The 27,035-nt window shown below is 38.0% G+C and overlaps 1 protein-coding gene across 1 annotated transcript; it reads right to left on the reverse strand.

Moving 5' to 3' along the window:
- On the reverse strand, window positions 1-26,888 carry ARL5B (ADP ribosylation factor like GTPase 5B). The gene is made up of 6 exons (XM_059183998.1): window positions 26,527-26,888; window positions 10,984-11,044; window positions 9,278-9,425; window positions 5,645-5,728; window positions 4,034-4,185; window positions 1-2,302 (listed from the first exon to the last, which is right to left on the reverse strand). Exons 1-6 carry the CDS (start codon window positions 26,573-26,575, stop codon window positions 2,254-2,256), a joined length of 543 nt encoding a protein of 180 aa, XP_059039981.1. The 5' UTR covers window positions 26,576-26,888; the 3' UTR covers window positions 1-2,253.
- Between the last annotated feature and the right edge of the window lie 147 nt (window positions 26,889-27,035).

Consider the following 27,035-nt stretch of genomic DNA (forward strand, 5'->3'; position numbering starts at 1 on the left):
GATATCGATTTCATTATCAACGCAGCTAACATAAACCATTTCTAATCCCAAACTAACAAAACGCTTTTTAAAAAAATTTAGAAAATAAATTGTATTTTAAAAAATTAAATAGCAAACTTGAATCTATACTAGTAGTTGTTGGACAAAATACAATCAACTATTAAAAACACTTTCAATATAATGCTGATGTGGTAATATAAAAAAATAACCGTATAATTTGATAGAAGAAAACGGAGCCAGCCAATCTTACTAGATATAAGATAAATTTCATAATAGGGATGGATACGAGGGTATAAATACATTTTCTCAGGATGGCGCTAAGAGAATTATCCTCAGTATTTATGGCTGAACTCTACAACCAAGACAGAAATTCTGGCAAAGTGTGCTTTAGGTAAATGGTTGTCTTCATAATTCTTCCTGCTCCCTGCCCCCAAGCACATAACACGAAGCATCCATATTGATTTATGTTTGCTCTTTCTCTCACAGTCTAGATTATGGATTTTATTAAAAACAAAATTTACCCTCTACCTGGTACAGAATCACTAAGAAAAAGGTTCAAAACAAGGTTAATAGACCACTAGTTCCCAAAGTCCAGAAAGCTTTCCTCTGGCCATTTTTCAGTTCTAGCATGTGCTACCGCTAAATAGAAAGAAACTGTTACCACATTCAATTAGACTAAATATAATAAATCAAGTATACCTGAAAACAGAGCAAAAGTAAAACCAATTTACAATAAAAATATTAAAATTAAAATACCACTTTTGAACAGGTATTTTGATATTCTTATGAACACTGAATCCTATTTTTGACCCAAATGAAAAAAATACTGCAAAAATGAATTATTATTCTCTAAGTATGCATTCTATCCCTTTCATTATAGCAAAATCACACATTTGAAATAAAGGATCAAAATTATAATATTTGTCCTCCCTCTAAAGTATGCACTATTTATATTACTGTTCATATTAGACAACTGCCTTGAAACTTTTCAATGATATGTAATAAACTTCTGATAGCATATGACTTTTTCTTCCTATTTTAAAATTTATGTTAGTGTTGACTTTCAGTCTCCTAGTAATACTTTAAAAGCTAGGATTAAATTCAGCAGTTTCCTGTAACCCAGCAAAAGACTTTAGAACATCTGGTTCTATAAAGAGGGCAACTGTTTTAAGCCTATCACACTATAACCTCAGATAGATTTAAGGGAAAGTCATATGGTTTTCTAAGTATAATATACTGCTGGTGGTAGAAACACTTCAAATTCACACACAATTTCAAATTTTTAAGAAATGAAATATTTATACTCCGCTTCAGCTATTGCCTAAGCAGATGTGCTCTCCCTTGCAAATGGAATAGTTGAACTTTCTGCTGATAATAAAAGTTGCTTATAATTGATAGTAAAATATATTCCAAGTGTCTTGTTTTGATACTAGTGCTGGTACGCTTTAATAATTTCCGGTAGTTAATGTATGTGTTGAATAATATGACATTTTTAAAATATCAGATTTATCAAAATATTTACCATCAAAGTTGGGCTTTCAAATATTTTTCCTTGATTAGTTTTCAGTCAAAACTAATCTCGTGTTAGAGGCAGAAAAGTGAATTTAATTCTTTTAGATAAACAGCCTACTTAATTTCCAAGCTAATAGTAAGTTAAAATTATCCCATGACTTGCAATGTGGGAGAAATTAACTTAAAGGCAGGTCTCATGATGGTCAGTCTTCCTTATATATAAGTATCTTCTAGGTAGATTTCTTTCTCTATAGTAAGTTCTGTTCAAAAGGTAAGTGGTTTGAAGAGGAAGCAAATATTTAGTACTAGTTAAGTTTGCAAGCAGAACCTGATGATTTCCACTACTACCATGTCAAACCAGTAATTATCTGGTAGGGAAAGGGGGTGGTCAAGAAATGAAAGAAATTGGTCAGTAAAGGTATTACAATACTTCCGAAAACATTAAACATATGACAAACATTTCTTACAAGGCAGTCATTGAATAGTTAGAATCAGCAGTCAGAAGAATTATGTTGCTGAAAACATAGTTACACATTATGTTCATCCAACTGAAGATTAGTGCATTAAAAAAAAGTTAAGAAAAAATCTTTTATGTTCCAGTTCAGCTGCACTTGATTCAAGTGTTGCTCACAGAGGTTTGTGTTGTTATAAATTAAACATGCTGCTGCCTTAGCAGCCAAAGGTACTAAGAAAATGTTCATGTCACAGAATAAATAGAGCAGTCTCTTTTCAAGCAAAAAGTTATCTCACACCGATCCGGGAGGTCATCCACTCTAGACCTTGGCATAACCTGAAACAAAAGACAGAAGTATTTTCAAAATGGAAATACTTACAATTGAAAGCATACTTATTATTTTTAAGTCTTACCCAAATGTTGATACTGCAGTAATGATTTATATAGGCAAGTAAAATATGTAGATAACACCAGAAGTGCAATTTTTAGCCATTTTTGTTTAAAAAAGATTTTATTTATTTATGCATTTGACAGACAGAGATCACAAATAGAGAAGCAGGCAGAGAGAGAGAAGAGGAAGCAGGCTCCCTGCTGAGCAGAGAGCCCGATGTGGGGCTTGATCCCAGAATCCTGGGATCATGACCTGAGCCGAAGACAGAGGCTTTAACCCACTGAGCCACCCAGGTGCCCCCAGAAGTGCAATTTTTTTTTTTTTAAGATTTTATTTATTTATTTAACAGGCAGAGACACAAGTAGGTGGAGAGGCAAGCAGAGAGAGAGAGAGGGGGGAGGAAGCAGGCTCCCTGCTGAGCAGAGAGCCTGATGTGGGGCTCGATCCCAGGACCCTGGGACCACGACCTGAGCCGAAGGCAGAGGCTTTAACCCACTGAGCCACCCAGGCACCCCAGAAGTGCAATTTTTAAGTGGAAGATTCACTTAGACAAAATGATGGGACCAGATTAGTTGAGTAATTGGGAAATGGTTTCAGTCTCATCTTGAAGATAACCCAGCTCTACAATCAAGACTGCAAATACTCCTCTCCCCCTAATTTTAAGATTAAAACTGAAACCACTACAGAAACTCTCCCCTATGCACCTAAATTCTAAAGAATGGAATGCTTATGGCCCAGTCTTAGGATAGGTCAAAAAGTCTACATGGAGCTATTTTATTACAAGCTATTTCCAATAAGAGCATAACAAAGAAGGTCAGGTTGATCAAAGGACAAATAAGCTCCTGGAAATCAACTAGATAAGTCACGTGTAACACGCTGGGTTCTCTTTAGCCTACTCCATCCAAATTCAAGTTCTCAGGAAAAAAGAATAAGCTATAGGAAGCAGTTATCTCAAACGTTTCCTCTCTCGAAGTATGTCCCCTGAAAGGATTCCTGATTAGAAAGGAGATGTACTCTTGTGGAAAGCTGAGAGCTCATGCTTTATTAAGGCTTTACAGAAAATCTGAAATTGCTTTGAAGCTTCCTCTTTAATTCAGGTTAACTGTAATGCTGTATGCAAGAAACGAAACAGCAACTAAAAATCTGGATTGTGACAACTTCATCCAGACATTTGTTACTGACTTCTTTGCTAAAATACTGTTTATATTAAAAACTACAAAAAATGGGGCGCCTGGGTGGCTCAGTGGGTTAAGCTGCTGCCTTCGGCTCAGGTCATGATCTCAGGGTCCTGGGATCAAGTCCCGCATCGGGCTCTCTGCTCAGCAGGGAGCCTGCTTCCTCCTCTCTCTCTCTGCCTGCCTCTCTGCCTACTTGTAACCTCTCTCTGTCAAATAAATAAATAAAAATCTTTAAAAAAAAAATAAAAGCACTTCTAAAAAAAAATTTAAAAAAATTAAAAAAATTAAAAAAAATAAAAATTACAAAAAATGTGTCAGTAACTCTGCTAAAGTGTACCTTAACAACAGTAACGGACTAAAATTATTTCTACCTTAAATAATTGAAATACAATATGAAAACTATCTTTAAGAACAAAAAAAAGGGAATAGGATCAAAGAAGAAAAGTTGACAGAAATTTGAAAGAAGTCATAGCTCCCCTCATACCGTTTAGCACTTACCCTTCTCCTGTTAAAGCACAGCAGGACTGAATGTGCCACGGATGATCCTTAATTGAACTAAGGGTGAGGTATTTAGAGATTTCAGCTGCTGTCATGCACCCTTTCATATCTTGTTTATTTGCAAAGATAAGGACTGCAGCCTTCCGTAAATCCTGCAATCAATATGAAATATTTCTAATACATGAAAGACCACAATTCAAATTAAACTAATGCATGAGGAAGGTCAGATATGCCTAACTGGACAGTGATAATGAAATCATTCTACTTTAAAATCATTCTACTTTAGTAATATTTAAATTTTAAAATTTTATTGATAGGCACCTGGCTGGCTAAGTCGGTAGACCACACAGCTCTTGATCTTGGGATTGTGAGTTTATTAAGCCCCACAGTGGGCCTAAAGCTTACTTAAAAAATAAAAACTAATAAATAAATAAATAAAAGTTGTACTGAAATGAAAATAAATTTCCTCAAGTAACAGTAACTTAATGATTGTCTCTGACAAAGATAGGCTTATTAACTATAAGTTAGATAATCAAAAGTTATTTTATATTGTTGGGCCCAAAGTAAAATAAACATGCATCTTAAACACTGATTTAAAACTCTATGAGCAATGATACTCTAATGGGCAAATATGGTAATATGTTACCAAATACTACAGAATTTCTCCAAATTTAAAGAGGAGGACTGAAGGTAAGAGCTGGGTAATGCTTATCTTACTAATATTGGAATAGACTAATTGTATTTCATTAATGTTCATTGTAGAACTGTTCAAACTATCAAAATGTAGAAATAACCTAAATGTTCATTAATAGAAGAACAGACAAAAAAAAAAAAAAAAAAGGGAGAAGAAGATCGATCAACTATGGTTTAATCATATACTAGGACTCTACAGAGTTGTCAGAAAGAATGAACTAAAAGCTCTATGTATGGACATGGACAATCACAATATTGTCCCAAAAAACCCCAAACTGAGTTATGGGGAAAAAAAATACTCTTGATCATTATATAAGATTTTATGAACAATGAAATGTAATATTTTGTACAATTGACAAATAAAAATGCAGGGAAAGTATAAAAATATACATGGGATTGATAATCACTACTTTTAAGATAATGTAATTCTCTCAGAATTCTTTGACAGAAATGAAGAAAATGAGATTGGTGGGTCACATAAGATATTTCATATCTTAACACTTAATGCCTGATGGACAGATGTGTTTTATTTTCTAAGTCTTTTGTGTATCTGAAATAGAATTAAGTGAACTCAGACTATTCACTAAAGGCTTTTCAGTCATAAACTCTTGGGGGAAAAAATTAAATTTTTGTCTTTCTTGCTTTGATTTATCAGGCTCTTTAAGGCATTAATAAGTGGTTTAAACTTTGAAAAATCTTGTCAGTAACAGTAACAGTCTACAAATTAATGTATTGAGCTTTTCCAAGCTTGAAAATGTAATGAAACTATGAAACTTTTTGACTTTAAGACTTTCATCAAAATATAAAATTCTGTTAATGATGAAATAACCAACAGCAAAGCCCATAATCTTTGTAAAAACACACAACCAGTATACAAGATACCTTACTCCATGGTTTATGTTTGCTTTCAAAATTTACCTCATGAGCCAACATTCTGTATAGTTCTTCTTTTGTAATGGCTAGTCGCTCCCTGTCAATGCTATCAACAACAAGAATGATGAACTAGAAGACAACCAAAAAGAAAGAAAATTGAATGAAACCTCGAAATTTTATGCAAAACTACTCTCAGTGAGAATACTTTCTTCACAAGACATCATCACTACCATAAAATGGTCTACTGCTTTTTCATCATAAGGAGTTTATATTCTACTGTAAAACCCAAATGTTAATAAGAAAATAACTCATAATTTCAACAGATAAAAGCTATATCCTAAGTTTATTTTGAAAAGGTGATCTCTTAAAACATCAAACTCTGTAACACAAAGATTTATTTGTAAATGCAGGTAACAAAAAATAAATTTCAAAGGGAAAGTCACAGTAATTTAAATAACTTTTACTAAAACTTGAAAATACTCGATGACTGCTCATTTGGCAATCAGTAATTATTTATGTTTCAGACAGTCTCCTGCCCACTAGAAAGGAGCACACAAGTTTTAAAGAAAAAGAGAAGCATATTTACAAAAAAAACAACAACCGATAAACAAGACGTTTTAATACAAGATCAACAATAAGAGCCCCAGAAAAAAGTGCTAAATAGAAACATACCTATTTAGGGGTTAATATGGTAGAGGGGATGGAGCTGAAACTAAAGAGGGGCAAGCACAGAGCACTGGAGAAAGCGGCTGGTAATGGTGCGTATGAGGAAAGGTGGGTCTTACACATTAGAAGTAAAAGGATCTTTGATAAGAAAAATAAGAAGATATAGTGCCAAGGGCCTCTAATTGAGTATCTCAGAAGAAAAAGTTAAGAAGTGAGATTAAGCAGAGCTAAGGTTGTAACAGAGGAATGACGCAGAATAAACGGAGACAGGGAGGGTGACACCAGATTGTTCAGAAAGACAAGGAGAGTGATCTGCATATACAATGTGAAGGGCTTCACAGGGGATAAAAGGGAAGAGACTAGAAGGAAGAAATGTAAAAACCATGGCAAAATGAGCAGGGACAGAATACGGGGAAGTGACACTAATGACAGAAGTTGTCAGGAATCTGCCAACAGCTGAACTCCTTGCATTATGACGGAGACCTTCGGCTTTTGGAGGTCTCAAGGTAAGGAATTTAAAAAGGTGACGAGGGTGAACAAAGCCAGCAGGGCAACACCACACAGACAGGATGCCCACCTGGCATCTAAGATCGCAACTGCTAGGTGCTACACTGGCGTGCTGTGGGAAAGGCCAGGGGGTCTTTGTGTACCAATTTTGCAATACTTACAGAGTTTACTAAAGAAACATTCCATACAAGTGGTGTCATTAATAACATATTTCTTTCTGGACCACCAACTCTAACCTACTCATGAGAGCCGCGGCTGTCCTTCTCACACCTGCAGTCACACACACTGAGCGCTGGCGCTTAAACACAGGTCAACAGCATGGGGCTGACTGAACAGATCCCCTTCAACGAGATTTTTTAACACGCCTTTTCTCTTATGATTTTCTTAATAACATTCTTTTCTCTAGCTTACTTTATTGTCAGAATACAGTATATAGTCTGTACAACATAAAAAATATGTGTTCATCCACTCTATTATCGGTAAGGCTTCTGGTCAACGCAGGCCATCAGTCAAGTTTTTGGGGAGTCAAGTCATACACGGATTTTGGATTGTGCAAGTGGGTCAGTGTCCCCTAACCCCGCATTGTTCAAGGGGCAACTGCAGTCATCATAAGAGATTGTTGATCTCTTACTTTCCAACGTGTTTTCGTTTCAGAATGTTATTTTATGATAGAAGTATGTATTAAGCTCATGTTTTTCCCCTTAATACATATTTCTGTCATAAAATAACATTCCATGAACAGACACTTCTCCAAAGAAGACATACAAAAGGCTAGCAAACACATGAAAAAATGTTCATCATCACTAGCCATCAAGGAGATTCAAATCAAAACCATATTTAGATACCACCTTATGCCAGTTAGAATGGCCAAAATTAACAGTACAGGAAACAACGTGTGTTGGAGAGGATGTGGAGAAAGGGGAACCCTCTTACACTGTTGGTGGAAATTCAAGTTGGTGCAGCCACTTTGGAAAACAGTGTGGAGATTCCTCAAAAAATTAAAAATAGAGCGACCCTACAACCCTGCAATTGCACTACAGGGTATTTACTCCAAAGATACAGATGTAGTGAAAAGAAGGGCCATATTACCCCAATGTTCATAGCAGCAACGGCCACAACTGCCAAACTGTGAAAAGAGCCAAGATGCCCTTCAACAAACGAATGGAAAAAGAAGATATAGTCTATATATACAATGTAATATTACGCAGTCATTAGAAAGCATGAATACCCAACTTTTGTTTCAACAAGGATGGGACTGGGGGAGATTATGCTGAGTGACGTAAGTCAAGCGGAGAGTCAATTATCATATGGTTTCAATTACTTGTGGCACATAAGGAGTAACACGAAGGACATTAGGAGAAGGAAAGGAAAAGTGAATTGGGCTAAGTTGGAGGGGGAGAAGAACCATGAGAGACTGTGGACTCTGAGAAACAAACTGAGGGTTTTGGAGGGAGTAGGGGGAGAGGTGAGCCTGGTGGTGGGTATTAAGGAGGGCACGTCCTGCATGGAGCACTGGGTGTGGTGCATAAACAATGAATCTTAGAACATTGAAAAAAATTAAAAGAAAAAGAAGTGTCTATTAAGTTAATCTATAACCGTATTTGCTAACCATCCTATCTTCCCCTGCAAATAAAAAGAATTAAGTGCTGCCACCACTGCTAAAAATCTAGGATATGCTATTTGGTTCTGACAGTCACAAACTGCACTGGAATATATCCACACAAATACTCATGCAATTGCAATATCATCTCAAGGATTTCGGTTAAAAAAGAATCATTCAACAAAGCTTCCTTACATTTCCCACCTCCTCAGCACATCCCCTTCAAAACACCCACTCAATTTTTAATAGGCTTCATTTTAGAAAAAAAAAAAAATTGGTTAGATGTACCTGTTTGTAAAGAGAAATTATGGATGCAACTGTACATTAGTGTACTCAAAGATAAATCTCTCAATAGCACTGCATTGGTTTAAAAAAAAATCTGCCTCCAACAAGAAATAAAAACAGAAATAGAAGCTAGTCCAGACTGTTTCCCAGGTTGGGTCTGAAATAGTCAAATAATGAAATAACTGACAGAAAATTTGGGGGAGGGACTATAAATTCATTTTTTAAAACTAAAATATAATCTCACCCAAGATTTGAATTTTGGAAATCCTGTGTTAAATTATGCTTAAAATATCTTATTCCTCCCCTAACCAGAGCCTCATCAAGCTGTGAGATCTTGAGACAGATTATCTGATTGATCCCTGTCCTTGCTTGCTTCAACGGTAGCGCGGTCACAGTATTGCTGTGCAGAGGAACTCACAGATGCCATACAGCAAACCCACAACCAACAGTTATTTACTCTTTCTACTGGCCTTTTCTCTTCTAATTGAAAACCTCACATTCCTTACAGAACACAATCTTATTGAGAAGCAACTGTCAATTCGCCATCATGGACAGCCTATCTCTTTTCTGTGCTGACTCTTTGAATCTTTGTATTCATATTCAGAAGGCAACTTAGATACCTCTGTGTTTGAGTAATACGTGTTCCAGGATGAACGCAGGGACTCCTGACCACCAATATCCCACATGAGAAAATGAGTGTTCTTCACAACTATTTCTTCGACGTTGCTTCCTATGGTTGGGGATGTATGAACCACTTCATTCATTAAGCTGTTGAAAGACAGCATAAAAAAATCTTTGGTAAATCTTGAGAATCTGAAGGAAGTTTTATCTCTATTTTGAGAATCAATCACCCTTTCTGAATTGCACCGATGATGGTAATCATTAACATCAAAACCTTAGAGCGTATTTGTGCAAACAAGTATCTAGACAAAGAACAACTCCTGAAGACGACCTTTTTTTTTTTCTTTTACTGGAATAAATTAAAGCCTTGTTTGGGGGAGAAAGGAACACCATGGTGTGAATTTGTATTTCTGTGGCCAAAATTCCAATACCACCATGCCCTGTTATCAGAGCAGTGCCCAGTGCCTCTTCCTGAAGGAGCAAGTTTCCTGGTGACTGTGACATCAATATTTGCAAAGTAGCAACCACTGACCAGTAGGCTATGCTATGATTGTTTGGGTGAGAAAATTGAGACTCAGGCCTGTCCACCTAAACTACAGCTTTAAAAAGATAAGGCGATAAACAAATGAAAATTTTAATTAGAGTAACTATAAATATGTTTAGAACACCAATGCTCATACCCACATATATTATTATAATTCTTGGCTAAGAGAATTAGTTCGTTCAACAAATACATACTTCCCTATAAGTCAGTACTGTGCTGGAAGAAGCCTATAATTGCACTATCTCTTGGGTTTTATGTGTATTTTTGAAGTTATGTGGAAAATTATTTCAACAACTGACAGGTTTCTGAGATGTTTGTATCTGATGTTAAAAGCGAAATCATATTAAAATACATAATGGCCACTGAGTATTTTAAAGGAAAAGAAGTACTTAATTCGTCTCTAAAACAACAAGCCACAAGTTAGGAGCTTTTTAGCAAAGTTGCTAAAACTACATCAGGCATTGCGTAAGTGAAGTATTTCTGGAGAGTTGTCAGCTGACACACTTAGCGTGAGGTGGAAAGAGAGAAGAACCTGACAACGGTGCACTGTTTTCTAATAACTACTTGTTAAAATGCTTGGGACACAGATCCATTTCCACTGCTTAATGCAAATTGTTCCATGAACACTGGCACGGTAACGGGAGCTACTCTGACAAGCAGACTGATGGGATGTTATAACTCCGCGCAAGTATTAATGTATTTCTCTGGAAGTCTCAAGCCTTTCCTTGCTGCAAGCTAGAAAAGCAGTACTTTCCGGGGTGATCTTCATTTCTTTGGATTTGACAAGTCTGGCTACATGCAACAATTCAGAGCTATCAATCAGGAGAGGAGCAATAAGCTTCCTTCTATTCACATGAACCACAGTGCAGGAAGAATTAAATGAAACACTTTACCACTTCACTCCAGCACTATTATATGTACTTTATTCATTTTAGTTTAACATTCTTTCTTTCAAGGCCAGAATAAGACAAGTGTTTGTGAAGGCTCTAGAAAACACACAGCAGTTTTTATTCACTTTTTAAACATATTTTATGTTTGGTAAAATACAAAACCTTATGCTGGAGCTCTTCTGTTTTATTACAATGGCACCTTATTAATTACATAAAACTAGTTCTAATAACTAAAATAATGAAAACTGTTTAAGTAAATAACTATACTTACAATTGGTAAAGAATGGTGGTTTTCCCTGCATTATCCAGTCCCACTATAATTACTTTGTGTTCTACAAAAAGAAAACAAACCGTAAACATTTAACACTACTGCATACTACAATTACATGCTTTCAAAATGATTATTAGTTAGCTTTCTAATGAGAATCATTCACTAGATACTTAGTACTGGATTCTTAAAATACAGAGTGAAGAGAACTTCATGGTGTCAAGGTCACCTGCGTTAAGTGAGGCAGTCTGGGATGATGTCCTCCACCTGGTTGTCTTGTAAGAGACTGAGCTATGGGTAGGAGGGAAGTACAAGAGAACCTGCTCACAATACTGTTAGGGAGGAAAAACACAAATTCTGGTCCTGACAAGGCATTATGACTTAAATTATAAGTTCAAAAAAAAAATTGTTTTGGGGCAGCTGGGTGGCTTAGTGGGTTAATCACCAGACTCTTGATTTTGGCTCAGGTCCCCATCTCAGGGTCCTGAGATCCCGCTCTGCATTGGGCTCTGCACTCACTGGGGAATCTGCTTGTTCCTTTCCCTCTGCTCCTCTGTGCCCTCCTCCCCCTCAACTAAATAAAATCTTTAAAAAATTGTTTTACGCATCTGCTTGTCAACCCTGCTAATCAAATTAGCTTTTTTTTTTTTTTTTAAAAGATTTTATTTATTTATTTGACAGATCGCAAGTAGGCAGAGAGGCAGGCGAGAGAGAGAGGAGCAAGCAGACTCTCCGCGGAGCAGAGAGCCCGATGTGGGGCTCGATCCAGGACCCTGGAATCATGACCCGAGCCGAAGGAAGCGGCTTAACCCACTGAGCCACCCAGGCACCCCTCAAATTAGCTTTTTATCAAGTTGTTTTTACACCTGGAAATTCTCCCACCTATATATAACCAAAATTTCTTTCTTCCTTTCATGAAGAAATCCAATTTAAAACATAAAATTGAAAAGGTTTCCCTGTCACTAACAAGGCACACAATATACTCTCAGTTTCTTATTCCTTCTGTTAATCAACAGATAAATAAGCATTTACTTAGTCCACAATGATTGTTTAATCTGGATTTTACAAAATTTTTTTTGAAGATTTTATTTATTTGACAGAGAGAGCACAAGCAGGAGGAGCAGTAGGCAGAGGAAGAGGGAGAAGCAGGCTCTCCACAGGGAGCCTGCCCCCTGGGGCTCAATCCCAGAACCCTGAGATCATAGCCTGAGCCAAAGGCAGACACTTAACCGACTGAGCCACCTAGGCGTCCCACAACTTGTTTTTTTTTTTTAAGATTAAAAAAAAATTTATTTATTTGACAGACAGAGATCACAGAGAGAGAGGAGGAAGCAGGCTCCCCGCTGAGCAGAGAGCCCGATGCGGGGCTTGATCCCAAGACTCTGGGATCATGACCAGAGCTGAAGGCAGAGGCTTAACCCACTGAGCCACCCAGGCGCCCCAAACTTTTTTTTTTTTTTTTTTTTTTAAGATTTTACTATTTATTTTGAGAGAGAGAGAGAGGAGAGTATGTGCAAGTGAGAGCACAATGGTAGGGAGGGGAAGAAGCAGAGGGAGAAGCACATTCCCCCCCTGGGATCATGACCTGAGTCAAAGGCAGGTGTTTAACCAACTGAGCCACCCAGGTGGCCCTGGATGTTACAATTCTTTTGAGCAGGTACCATCTCTGCTCTTCATGCAACAAAAACTTCCATCTTCTTCTGGTGTCATGCACAGAGCAGTCACTTGTTTCACAGATTTTAAAGCCCACCTAATTATTCTGTTAAATGGTACATATTCTGAAACCTCCTTTGAACACAGTTGTGAGAAAACACTCTAGAATCATCTTTTCTAGTTGTTAACCTTTACAGAAGATACCTCTCGTCCCCAGGGCAGAATGCTTAAAAAACTACTAGTGAACCTCGAACCACAACACAATCAATTTATTTTTAGCCAATGATCTGACAAATTTCCTATCACAGCCCTGCTCTTCTTAACCCGTGATGAATGTCAAAGTTTTGATTATACGTTTTATCAAGTATCATCTGGTATTCCTACTCTAAAGTGTTACTTTGACTGTATCAATCAAAAAGAGGGGCAATAATTCATGGACAAGTTCTTAGGTGACAAACCATGTTTGTGCCTTCCGATGACCTGAACACTCTCAGTACTGCCTATAATACTGCAGGACTAATGCCACGGTCCTCTGGAAGGGCTTTTTCCCACTATGGCAGAAACTGCTCTACAAAAAAACAAAACAGAACAAAACTTGTTTGCTTATTGTAACTCACGATCATTCTCCTTTTTTGACTCTTTTGTTTCATAACCCCTATTTTCTAACACAGCCAAGCTTTAAGTGTCGCCCTATCTTTCTCCCTTCTGGTACAAGAATGAGAACCCTCTTGTTCATGGAAGAACAAGCATTCTGAATTTTTATGACAGCTGGAAACCACCTGCCTGGCATCTGGAACCCATGGGGTCCCTGCAGGAGTAGGAAGGAAGCCACTAGTGTGGAAGGAGGCTACACTGAGGAGCAGACACCTCTGCCGGGGGAAGCATTATCAGGTGGCTGGTCCACTGCTGAGGCAACTGAAGTGAACCAACACCTAGGGCCATTTTTAGAGAGTCCTGCTCCCTGCTTCACATTTTCTATTATGATGATGATCACAATATTTAAGGCATATGATGGCAAAACTCATACACAGTTCATCATTTTGAAAGACTGGTGCCCAATGTGAACTAAGTCAAAGGTGACAAGCTTTGAAGGGGGATAGAGTATGAGTTTTGTTACAGTTTCAACTGCATGATTAACTTAAGGTCTTTTTCAGATTCTTTTTCTCCCCTCAGTGACAGGGAATTCTAGGAATTAAGACAAAACACACGGGCATCTGAGTGGCTCAGTTGGTTAAGCAACTGCTTTCCGCTCAGGTCATGATCCTGGAGTCTCAGGATCAAGCCCCATATCAGGCTCCCTCTCGACGGGGAGTCTGCTTCTCCCTCTGATCTCTCCCCTCTCAAGCTTTCTCTCTCTTTCTCTCTCTCTCAAATAAATAAAATCTTGAAAACAAAACAAAACAAAACACACAATTTCAATCTTGCAATGAAGGTATTAACATCAATCCTTCAGTTAAACCGAGGTCCATCTTCTGATATTATCATCAACCTGAGTCTCTATAACAAAACACCAACAGGAAAAAGCTAAATGCTTTTGAAAAGCATCAAGCAACAGGATTTATTTTAAATCTTTTCCTTGAATTAAAAAGAGAAAAAAAAAAATCTCTTAAACATTATCTGCACTGTAAGAGGGAAATCAAGTTCAAAGGGCATTTACTAAAAAGCCAAGCACAAAATAAGAGCTGTTTGTATTCTGTGGCATAACTATAATTCCTCCGTCTTCCTTCAAATGCCTCCATTGTCCTTAGCTGCAACTGGAGTACGCCAATGACCGAAAAACTTTAGTTTCCAAATGCTAGTTAATAGAGTTTTTTACCTATTCAAGGGACAATGAGAAAAACAAGGGACAATGACACATGCTTGTTGTAAGCAGAAAAGGAAATTAATGTGTTGCTTGAAATGACCACCAGTGGTGTCTAGATTAATAAAGTACAAATCATGTGGTGGTGTAAGATATTGGTTGATGTTAAAAACATGACTTAAGGTGCTTGTTCTGTATCGCTGTCTTTTTGATTGGGCAGAATCAACAGGTCACATACAAATATTATGTACTGAAAAGGAAAAATATCAACTGAACTATATTAGTGATTTCCTACAGTCAGGATAAAAGTTTCCTTCACCTGTCATAGTTAACGAAAGCAGATATAAGGAGACGCTTATAAATTTGTACTATTTATATCTCCAAGCAATAATTTTTATTATTTGTTTACCTAATAGGTTAAAAAAAAAACATTAAAAATATATGATCATAGTTCAATTCAGTCTTGGTTAAGGTAAGAAAGAATGATGCTTACGGTCAGATTTTTGAATTGCTACCAGTCAGATGAGTACTAGCCATTTAACATCACTTTTACTTACAGACCCACTGAAATGTCTCAAGGTGTGAGGGGAAAACTATACAACTGTATACTTTTATAACTTCAACTGGTCCTCAACACGCACACATAAGCTGTAGATTCTTCTAACTCCTCCAATTACTCTCCATGAAAATGAAATGTTTAGTTGATAGGCTGAGACACAGTCCATTCTTATGGAACCTTAAATAGGGAAAACTATGAACAGGGATACAAAATTCTTTGGTTGGAATGAATTTTGCAGATGTACTTATTGAAGTTTACCTTCTTTATTGTCTTTTTCAGTAGCATTATTAAAATCAGTTTGGGGACAGAGTAGAAGCTGCCCATGTTTGGGGCCAGAAATGTTTATGTTGGGGATAGAGTGTACACAACTCAAAACTTTCGCAGATAGCCAAGTAAAGTTTGGGTTAAGACACTACCATAAGTAGCAGAGTTACACTGAATCCAAATGGGTTTGTTTGTTCGTTTAAGTATTTTATTTTTCAGTAATCTCTACACCCAACCTGGGGCTTGAACTCATAACCCTGAGATCAAGTAAGAGTCAAACACTCCACCAACTGAGCCAGACAGGCACTCTGAATCTGAATGTTTGTAAAATGTGCCTGCACACCACGAGACAGTCACCTTGCCATCACACTTCACCAGAAATCTCTTCCAGGAACCAAGCCCCACCTCTTCACACAACACAGGTCTGGGAGATGAGCACTTCCAATGTTACTAATCGCTGCATCTCCAGAGTCAACACAAAGCATGTTTATTTATACTAAATGAAGGCCCAACTGCAGAGCTTTTGTTTAATTTTGACCAACTGTTTACACGAAAGTTTCTCTGCACTCTTGGCTATGGTGTTTGCTCTCTTCGATGTCCTTAAAAGTTGGTTCTAGGGCGCCTGGGTGGCTCAGTCGGTTAAGCGTCTGCCTTCACCTCAGGTCATGATCTCAGGGTCCTAGGATAAAGCTCCACATTAGGCTCCCTGTTTGGCGGGGAGCCTGCTTCTCCCTCCCCCTTGGCCTGCTGCTCCCCCTACTTGTGCTCTCTCTCACTCTGACAAATAAATAAAATCTTTAAAATTTAAAAAAAAAAAAAGTTGGATCATACTATTTTGTAAGAAGGGCATAAAGACATAAAGCCTATACAGAATGAGGCTTCAAAAGAAAATTAGTAAGAGCACTTGCATGAGAACAAGCACAGGTAAAAGATGGCTAAAAAGATGGGGCGCCTGGGTGGCTCAGTGGGTTAAAGCCTCTGCCTTCAGCTCAGGTCGTGGTCCCAGGGTCCTGGGATTGAGCCCGCATCCGGCTCTCTGCTAAGCGGGAAGCCTGCTTCCTCTTCCTCTCTCTCTCTCTCACTCTGCCTGCCTCTCTGCCTAATTGTGATCGCTGCCTGTCAAATAAATAAATAAAATCTGTAATAAATAAATAAATAAAAGAAAAAAGATAGTAAAAGGAACTTTAAAAAAGTGGAAGAAAAATCAAAGAAAACCCTTTTCCCATTCCCAAATTTTAAAAAAATGTAGTTTTTATACAGAATACCAAATAATTCAAATTGATAAACACAAGAGAAGAAAAATATTAGAAAAGCACTACATATAGTGCCAATAAAGTGGAAAACTGTGTTATCATGTTAAAACTGGATATTGTTAAGATGTGATAAAATGATCAACTTTTAATTTTAAAATATAAGAAAGCCCAAAGACAGCATCAAATAGGGATTGTTACCTTCTAGATATAAGAGGAGAGCCTTATATGAACACAAGAGTATGTAAACAACTTCATAACTTAACAAAAATGCCCTTTGTCAAATTTGGGATTTTGTGTATATAGAAAATGAGTTTGAATTCTTCCAAGGGGTAGGTATTAAAAAGCTGGAAGATATGATGTCACAATCTGTCAAAATCTGTCATGTTATGTTATAGATTAGAAAATTCAGGTCCTAACTACTGACCTGGTTGTTTTCTTGCTTATGTAAAAGATTAGGAAATTAAGATCCTATTAAGTTAAGTAATTTGTTCTACTAAACACTGCTAAGAACCTGCATTTATTTTCCTGCCTTTTTTGCTTTAATGTATTAACTCCCCTTCAAAATTCTTCAGTCTCCTCCCACTCCCACCCCAGGTCCCCTATTCCTAGATAACCTAAATTTTGCTAAGAGCAGCTATGTAAACCTGAGGATTCAACAATTCAGTATTTATTGAGTTCATTTTATGCCTGCCTTTAACATTTGTGATTAAGACAAACAAGGCAAGCTCTCTCTACCCTCAAAAATCTTACAGGTGGCTATGGAAATAAGCACTTACAGTACAGCACTATTAGTACAAAGCAACAGATATGGAAGTATCAGATGGTAATATTCTCAAGGAAAACTGAGATTTAGATTTAGAATCCAGCTCTCAGGGAAGGAGAGAAATGCCAAGGGTAAAAAAGAACATTACAGAATTTCAATCTGAGTAATTTAAGTGCACTGTGAAAGTTAGTGCTCACAATCAGGCCATGAGAAAGGGGTGGTATTTTTCATTTTGCTGAGGAGGAAATGGAGTCTTAAGTTAAATAACATGCTGGAAGTTTGGCTAATGGTCTCCCAGGGTGATGCCTCCCCATCTTTATGACAAAATGAAGTCTTAGTATCTAATAATAACAAATAAGAACAGCTTATTGGGTAGAACAAAAACACTTTTCTGGTAGATAAGGGAAAAAATACAGATTTAAAAAAAGAAGAAGATTAAAGCATCTAAGTAGGTAGACTACTCTAAGTTCCCAGTCCAGAGTGAAGTGAAGACCAAAGACCACCCCCGCACCCACCACACTCATTGAACAAAAGAATGATAAAAGGCTTCAACAGGAAATACTGAAACTGATTTAACTCAACACAGTTCTCTAGAGAATTCAAATGTTGCCCAGGGGAAGGTTACAATGGGAAACAAATGTTAAGGGGCAGAGGCAATGCATGGTTTTCAAACTTGTACCATAACCAAGGTTATATATATATATACACAATATAAATACATTTTGCATTATGACCCAGGACACACACAACTGAAACCGAAGTTTCACACAATGATACCTTTACTAACTGAGATACACTGTAATAGTTTCTAATTTAGAATGTTCATTCCTTCTTTTTTTTTTTTTTTTAAGGAGTTTATTTATTTATTTGAAAGAAGGGATCACAAGTAGACAGAGAGGCAGGCAGAGAGAGGGGAAGGGAAGCAGTCTCCCTGCTGAGCAGAGAACCCGGGTTGGATCCCAGGACCTTGGGATCATGACATGAGCCGAAGGCAGAGGCTTTAACCCACTGAGCAACCCAGGTGGCTCATTCCTTCTTTTAATGGCAGTCTTCACTAAATTGACTCTATAGAACGGGCTATACTGGACAATTTGAGGAAAAATTGTATTTGAGAAATACAAGTGAACTGGGTGACTGCAAAAATATACAAAACTTGCAAATATAAGAAACTCATCAAACTCCGAACAGGATAAATTAAAAAAAAAAAAAAAAAAAAAAAAAGCAAAGCTAGGTTAGATCACGGTCAGTCAACTGAAAACTAAAGATAAAGGGAAAATCTTGAAGGCAGTAAGAGAAAAATGTCAGGCTATATAAGGGGAAGTAAAATACGAACGTTGGTTGACTTTTCACAAGGAAAAAAAATGGGACGTCTGAAGTCAATGGAATGACAACTTTAAAGCACTAAAGAGGGAAAGATTCTATATTCAGGAAAAATATACTTCAAGAATGAAGGCAAAATAAAGACACTTTCAGATAAAAGAAAACTAAGAAAATTCATCACCAACAGGGCTACATTACAAAAATGCTGAAATTCTTTGGCTTCATGGGAAATTATACTAGATGGAAACTCAAAACATCAAAAATAGTAATGTAAGTAAATATAAGAGAAAATTCTACCCTTTATATTTATTCAGGAACATGTGAATCTTTGTAGCAAAAATATAACTATATTGTACAGTTTATAACTAATATAGATACAATTTTTAAAATACTTATTTGTCAGAGAGAGAAAGAGAGAGAGAACGTGTGCACGCACAAGCAGGGGGAGCTGCAGGCAGAGGAGAAGCAGGCTCCCCGATGGGCAAGGAGGCCAATTCGGGGCTCAACCCCAGGACCTAAGCTGAAGGCAGACACTTAACCACGGGAGTCACCCAGGTGTCCCTGTAGATACAATTCTTATGGCATATAACCTGCATGGTTGTAACAGACTAAGGGAGGGGAGGGTATACTACACAGTTTCAAGGTTCTTCCAATTTCCAAATGTTACATTACTCTTAAGTAGACCGAGGAAAGGTAACAGCGTATGTTGCAATCTCTAAGGACCATAAAAATAATGGAAAAAGGATCATTAAAGTAGCCAGTAAATAAAATGGAATTTTAAGAAAACAAACACACAAACAAAAACAACCCAAAGCAAAGTGGGAAAGGAGGAACAGAAAACAATTAAACAAAACAAATGCAGATGGGGCAAAAAGGAAATAATAAAATAGCATACCTTGATATCTGACTGTATCATAAATTGAACTGCATCAATACATTTGACTAAACATTACAGTTAAAGGAGAATTTCATACTAGATTAAGAAACACAAGATCAGGGGTACCTGGGTGGCTCAGTGGGATAAGCCTCTGCCTCGGGCCAGGTCATGATCTCAGGGTCCTGGGATCGAGCCCCGCATTGGGCTCTCTGCTCAGCAGGGAGTCTGCTTCCCCCCTCTCTCCCTGTCTGCCTCTCTGCCTACTTGTGATCTCTCTCTGTCAAATAAATAAATAAAATCAAACAAACAAACAAACAAACACAAGATCACACTTTATGCTCTCTAGCAGGGATATACATTAAGATACAGATTATCTGAACACCACTAACAGAGTGGCATAACCTTAACCTACAGAGGTTAGGGTACTACACATAATTGCAGATAACACATTTTTGTCAAGCACAAAAGGAACATGCACCAAACGGACCATTTGGATAGACTATAAAAAAGCCTCAATTAATCTGACCAGCACGCCTGGGTGGCTCAGTCTGCCTTCGGCTCAGGTCATGATCCCAGGGTCCTGGGATTGAGCCCTGCATCAGGCTCCCTGCTCAGCGGGAAGCCTGCTTCTCCCTCTCCCACTCCCCCTGTTTGTGTTCCCTCTATCGCTGTGTCTCTCTGTGTCAAATAAATAAAGAACCTTAAAAAAAATCTGACCAAAAGATGAAAATCTTAAAGTATATTTCTGACCACAATAGAATTAAATTAGGAATGAATAATAAGCTATCTAGAAAAATAGAAAACTAAACACTTAAAAGTAACCCATAGGTCAAAAAAAAAAAAATCACAAAAAAATTAAAATATTTCAAACTGAATGAATGACATACAACAAATTAAAATTTGTAGAATGAAGCTAACACAATTCTTAGGAGGGACACTTTCAGATTTAAAATGTTCCATGTGAAAGGAATAAGAGACAAAAACAATGACACGCACCCCACCCTTGAGAACAGCCCAGCCTTGAGAAGACGGGAGAGGAGGATGTCAAGTAAGCCCAAAGTAACTAGATGGAAAGACATAAACAGCAGGGCATTAGTAAAATAAAAAGCAGAAAACAGACAAAACAAAAATCTTTGAAATGATCACCAGACATGTTTGACTGTTAGTCCAATAGTCTAACAGACACTATTAGACTTCAAAATTTATCAGGAAGTAGTACAATAATCAAGATAGTGTAGTATGGTATTGGGATGGACATACAGAACAATGCAAGAGAAAGGTCCAGAGATGAGACTCAGTATTTCAACAAAGGCTCTAGGGCGATCCCTTGGGAAAGGAAAGTCTTCAGTAAATTATTAGAACAAGTAGATGTCCATGTAAAAATAAACAAATAAATAATGAATCCCAACCCCTGACTCACATCATAACTGCAAAATAATCTGAGATGGCTCACAGACCTAAGCATAAAAGCCAAAGTTTGTAGGTGAAAGGAATAGGACACAAAAAGCAGTAACTATTAAAAAAAGTTGAAAAACCAAAACTTCACCAAAATTTAAAATTTCCACTCAGCAAAAACCGCATTCAGAAAATGAATAAGGGGGCACCTGGGTGGCTCAGTGGGTTAAAGCCTCTGCCTTCAGCTCAGGTCATGATCCCAGGGTCTTGAGATCCAGCCCCGAATCGGGCTCTGTGCTCAGCAGGGAGCCTGTTTCCTCCTCTCTCTCTGCCTGCTTCTCTGCCTGCTTGTGATCTCTGTCAAATAAATAAAATCTTTAAAAAAAAAATGAATAAGGAAGCACAGACTGGAGGAAAATATTCACAAAACACGTATCTGACAAAAGACTCAAGTCCAAAAGATATAAATAATTATATGTATAATTTTATAGATAAAAGAATAATTTAACAGGAAAAGAATTTGAACATTCTGCAAAAGAAATACAAATGGCCAGCCAGCATGTGAAAAAGTGCTTATCATCCAAAAATCATCAGAAAAATGCAAATTAAAACCAAAATGAGATACTGCTACTCATCTAACTGAATAAACTAAAATTAAAAAGACTGGCGACATCTGTAGGTAAGGATGTTAAAGCATAAGTCTAAGGCGTGCCTGGGTTAAGTCGGTTAAGCCGCTGGCTCTTGGTTTGGCTCAGGTCATGATCTTATTGGTCATGGGACTGAGCTCAGTGCTGGGTTCCACACTCAGAGGGGGGTCTGCTTCTCTCCCTCTGTCCATACTCCACACCCCTCTCCAATTGTGTGTGTGCATCTATACGCTCTCTATAAGGTAAAGGTTGAAAAAAAAAAATCTAAAAAAAAAAAAGTGGTGTCTCCAACACTGCTGGTGAGAGTATGAGAATGGTGTAACAATTTGGAAAACAATCTAATAGTTTCTTATTAAACTAATCATATATTCAGTCTACGATCTAAAAATTGCACTTCTAGATACTCATCTAAGAGAAATGAAAACATGTTTACAAAGAGTATTCACATACTTGAGAGTATTCACATATTACAATTCATCATGATGCAAATTAATAAACAAACTGTGGCATAAATATGATAGTGGAATCAAAATATTCAATAAGAAGATTAAAAGACAAAGGAAATACCCCAGAAAGTACTGAGAAAAAGACAGTAAAATGGAAAAATGCTAGATAATCAAGCAACACAATACAACGGATAAGATTTCAGATAAAGTAGAGGAAAACACCTTAAGCGAAATTTAATTAAAAAAATTCTTAGAACCAAAAAACATCCAACTTTCTGTTGAAAAGCTCCAGAAGGCCTAGCACAATGAACCAAAAAAAGACACATTACAAGGCACACACCTTGCATATTTAAAAACCCCAGGAATAAATGAAAAATTCTAAAATCTACTAAAAAGAGAAAAACTCAAAATAAGAATGATACTGGTCTTAACAACACTGGAAGCTAGAGGACCATGACAATACCTTTAAACGCCTGCTGAAAGAAATGTTTTCCAACTCAGAATTTTATATTCAGCCCAATTATAAATCAAAAGCAAAGTGAGACCAACACATTTTCAGGCATTTGGAATTGAAAAAAAAAAAAAATTACCGCTTTGGACATCTTTGCAGGAAATTTTGGTAGAATATGCTTCAAAAAAACAGGGCACCTGGGTAACTCAGTGGGTTAAAGCCTCTGCCTTCAGTTCAGGTCACGATCTCAGAGTCCTGGGATTGAGCCCCCGCACCTAGCTCTCTGCTCAGCGGGGAGCCTGCTTCCCTTCCTCTCTGCCTGCCTCTCTGCCTCCTTGTGATCTGTCAAATAAATATATAAAATCTTAAAAAAAAAAAAAAAAGACCCAAAACCCAAACAAAAAGTAGTGAAGCAAGAAAGATGTATGTTCTAATAAAACAGAAAAGCAAAGGAAATTCCTGGCATGACTGCACAGACAAGTCTGGCACAGCTGTGGAGCAGGCAGAGGGAAACAAGCTCAGTTCAGAACAGAAGCAAATACTGAGGGGGTCAGGAGAAGGAATAAGACATCTGATTAAGTGTGATGTGGGGAAACTTTGTACAGAGTATTGGGACAGAATGAAATGACTTAATCAAACACACAAACAAAACTAAGGCAATTAGATGTTGTAATTATTTACTCTAGGGGGAAAAAGTTGTAGGAAAAAGGGGAACATAATTCTAGCACACTGTGGCACAGGAGTAACTAAATTTTACGGTCACAATAACGAAAAGACTGTTTAAGCAAAACACTGTATTTTGGGATGATAAGGGCATAAAAGTACTAATTTCTCTTCTAACCCTAAGACAAATGATTAGTACACCTGAAACAAATAGTTGTATGTCAATTATATCCCAATAAAAGACAAATGATAATGTTTAAAATGTCCACATATGCATACAATTAAAAAATATGGAAGTATGTCCTGTAACAGATATGTTCATAAATTTGTAAAGATAATCAGATTGGGGGCGTCTGGCTGGCTCAGGAGGTTGAGCCTCTGCCTTCGGCTCAGGTCATGATCTCAGGGTCTTGGGATCAAGTCCCGTGTCGGGCTCTCTGCTGAGCAGAGAGTCTGCTTCCCCTTCTCTCTCTACCTGCCTCTCTGCCTACTTGTGATTTCTCTGTGTGTCAAATAAATAAATAAAATCTTAAAAAAAAAAAAAAAAGATAATCAGATTGGAAATTACTTCCTTCATTGATAACTGCATCCAAGCAATGTCTTCTAGCTTATAATGAAGTAATACAAAATTGCTCAGGTTGTATACTTTGTCATAGTTTTACTTAGACAACCACACTTTAGCATACTTATTCTCAGAAAGGTATCAAATTTATTTTTATTTTTTTTTAAAGATTTTATTTATTTATTTGACAGAGAGAAATCACAAGTAGATGGAGAGGCAGGCAGAGAGAGAGAGAGGGAAGCAGGCTCCCCGCTGAGCAGAGAGCCTGATGCGGGACTCGATCCCAGGACTCTGAGATCATGACCTGAGCCGAAGGCAGCGGCTTAACCCACTGAGCCACCAAGGCGCCCCGGTATCAAATTTATAAGAAGATGCTTTGTGCTGTAAAATGCTACAGGAAAAAAAAGATGGGAGGCAAATAGTGAAAAACAGATAAGGAGAAAGAGTAAAGCAATATGGAGTTCTCAACTCTGACTCCAAATCTGAATCATCTAGGCAGTGACGCCCAGGCCACCCTGCCCCATTCATTTCTAATTGGTCTGAGATAGGGCCATGGGCTTATTATTCTAATATGCAAACAAGACTGAGTGATATCAGTATCTCTGGATTAGTTTCATTATAGTGTGAAAATGGAAAATGCTGAGAATGTTAGTTAATTTTGTTGATATAGAAAGGAAAAAATACAGGACTGAAGTAACAGTCTGATGGCATTATTCCCCAGCTTAAAAAATAACATACAATGAGCAATCTCTTCAACGGCCCTGTACAGTTTAATGTCTTAGTCGGCTGACACACAAGGCCCTCTGTGATCTGGTTCCAGGCGCTAGCTACCTCTCCAACCTCAACACCTCTAACTCCCCCACAGGCCAACTAAGATTCAGCCAAGCTAAACTATCCTCAGCTTCCTCCAATGTACCCAAGTATTTGATTCCTCTCCCATTTGCATATTAGGAGTCCTTCAACCTAGAATAATATGCCCCTTCTACTCAGTCTGCTTAGCATGCCCAGAAAACTCCCACTTACAGCAGAGTACAAGTGTTTCCATAAAGTCTTCCAAGAACCACGTGAGAAAAACTAATCACTTGCTTCTTGGTAATCATCAACACACTTTTGTACATACCTGTTAAAAAAGTTACCACACTGCTTATCTCCCCACAGGTCTCATTTGCTGATCTTTGAGTACTTTTTGAGTAACTGTTATCTTTTCTGTTTGTTTTTCATCTTTGTATCTCCAAGCCTAACTGAAGATTGGTGATGGACTTTGATTAAATGTTAGCTGCATGAATGAATGAGGATAAAAGGAGAGCATAACCACTGGGTCTAAATTTTCAACAGGAAAGTTAAAGGAAAAGAAAAATTCTAAATAGTAATGGAGATTTAAAAGGCCTGAACAATTATGGGGCTTTAAGCAGCCCATGAATGTTTTCTTCATTTCCCACATCCACTGTTCCCTTCTAGTCTGATTTAAGGAAGGCTCAGTATTATTAATAATAATAATAAATAGAAAAAAAAAGAAGTACAAGAAAATAAAACAACAGTAATAAAACGAGAGAAAGAGGAATTGGATGGGTAACACAAGGAGAAACAGACTTTGGTAATGTTTTGTTTCTTAAACTATGGGAAAAGATAAGCAGATAATAACTGTGTTGATCTTCATACGTTTTAACATGTTAAAATACTCCTTTACATATTCTAGTGAATTCATGTAATGAGGACTAGAAAATATAAACTGAAAAAGCATGTATTAAATATATAGATATATTTAAGAAGTTAAACTCTGAAATCACGTTAAGCGTGATACATGTGGTAACTGTATATATACATATAATTGCATATATATGCATATTTGTATATGTATATACATATACCTGCGTTTATAAGTTTGGAAAAGACGGTTTTTGTGCTCTGACCTATGGAACAAATGAATAAAGCCTTTCATTTTCTTCACTTCTCAAATCCCGCAAAAAACAAAAGCAAAAACAAAAAACACATTGGCAGTTACAATTGCCGTCATTACAAAACACTTGTTTTTATTATGTAGTGTGTTAAACGAAAAACGAAACTATATTTAAAAAGTAGATCCAATTACTAAGAAAGTATTCTGTTCAAAGAAGTTCTAAAACTTTATTGCCAGACCCCTTTTTTGTCTGTGTATTTTCTCTCTTCAGAAGACATGACATCTCATTCTCTGACTCAGAACAGGTTTTACAACTTCTTGGCCCTTTGGACTTCCAACTTCTAAAATGTCTCATAACCTGTTCTAGACTCATTACGGACACGCAATCTCCTATACAGAACCCAAAGCATTTAGTTCTCATTATAATACCTAGGAAAGGAATAAAAGGGGTAGGATGCAGATTTCCGGAAACCCGTGCATCTCACAGAACAACTCATTCCCGAGTCCGAGGAAGCAGGCGAAATCGGAACGTGAAGGCGCAATGGCTTCAAGAACAGTGTAGGGGAAAAAAAAAGCAGCACTACTAAAAATAATAATAATAATAATAATAATAAAAGTTGATAGGTTTCTGGGCGGACTTATCTTGGGGGAAAGCCACAGGATACTTAATTAGAGATCGAAAAGACCCTCGCAATGCTTCCAGGTATCACTAGGTGCTTTCCGCTCTGCTTCGCTAAAATCCAAAAATTCTCAGTTCGGACTCTGGGCTCCCGAATGCCTCCTCTTTTCACTCCTCATTTCTCCCACACATCCAGTCTCTCCTGCACCTCCTCCCAGCCGAAATGACCGAGTTTCTACCCGTCCCCTCGAGAAAAATCACTTCTCTGCGTCTCAGAACATTTGCGTCCACCGACAGTCCTGCCTCTGGCTGTCCCCTAAGGCGACCGGACTCTCCTCCTCGGAGCCGGGCCGTTGCGCAGCTCCATCCTTCTCACCTTGGTTACAGAAGAGGCTCCACAGTTTAGCGAAGATCAGCCCCATCATGAGCACCTGGGCGGGCCGCGGGGTCCCTCAGCAGCAGGTGCCGCTGTGCGGGGCCCCCCACCACGGCGCTGGCTGTAGGGAACCGAGGAGATGCCTACTGAGACCGCGCGGTGAGGGTACTGGTTGGCCGAGAAACCTCGATGGGCCGCTCAGCTACCGGTCAGAAGGCACCGCGCCGAGTCCCTACCGGATAGTCCTTTGTTTCGAGCCCACTGAGCCAAACGCCGACCCGTAGTCCCTTCGGTCTGAACCCACCAACCCACCAGAGCTTCAACCACCCCCAAGCCCCGCCTCCGCTCCGCCTCCCCTCCCGAGTCCCGACCACCCATCGCCGGAAGGACGGGACCTGACGTCGGCACGCTTACGTTAACCCACGCTTTCGACGTGGCGTTTCCTCCGGCTTCACTTCCGGTGGGCGGGTTCCAGACTGCTCCGCTGCGTGGGCGGTTTCGGGGCGTGG

This window comes from Mustela lutreola, chromosome 8 (assembly GCF_030435805.1).
Source record: "Mustela lutreola isolate mMusLut2 chromosome 8, mMusLut2.pri, whole genome shotgun sequence".
NCBI classification, from domain to species: Eukaryota; Metazoa; Chordata; class Mammalia; order Carnivora; family Mustelidae; genus Mustela; species Mustela lutreola.

Coding starts and splice junctions, on each gene's coding strand:
- ARL5B (XM_059183998.1), bottom strand. CDS start 26,575: ATGATGGGGCTGATCTTCGCTAAACTGTGGAGCCTCTTCTGTAACCAA. Junction 9,426..10,983: donor ACCACCATTCTTTACCAATT/GTAAGTATAGTT, acceptor GTCTTTCAACAG/CTTAATGAATGAAGTGGTTC. Junction 5,729..9,277: donor CGTATTACTCAAACACAGAG/GTATCTAAGTTG, acceptor GTTGTCTTCTAG/TTCATCATTCTTGTTGTTGA.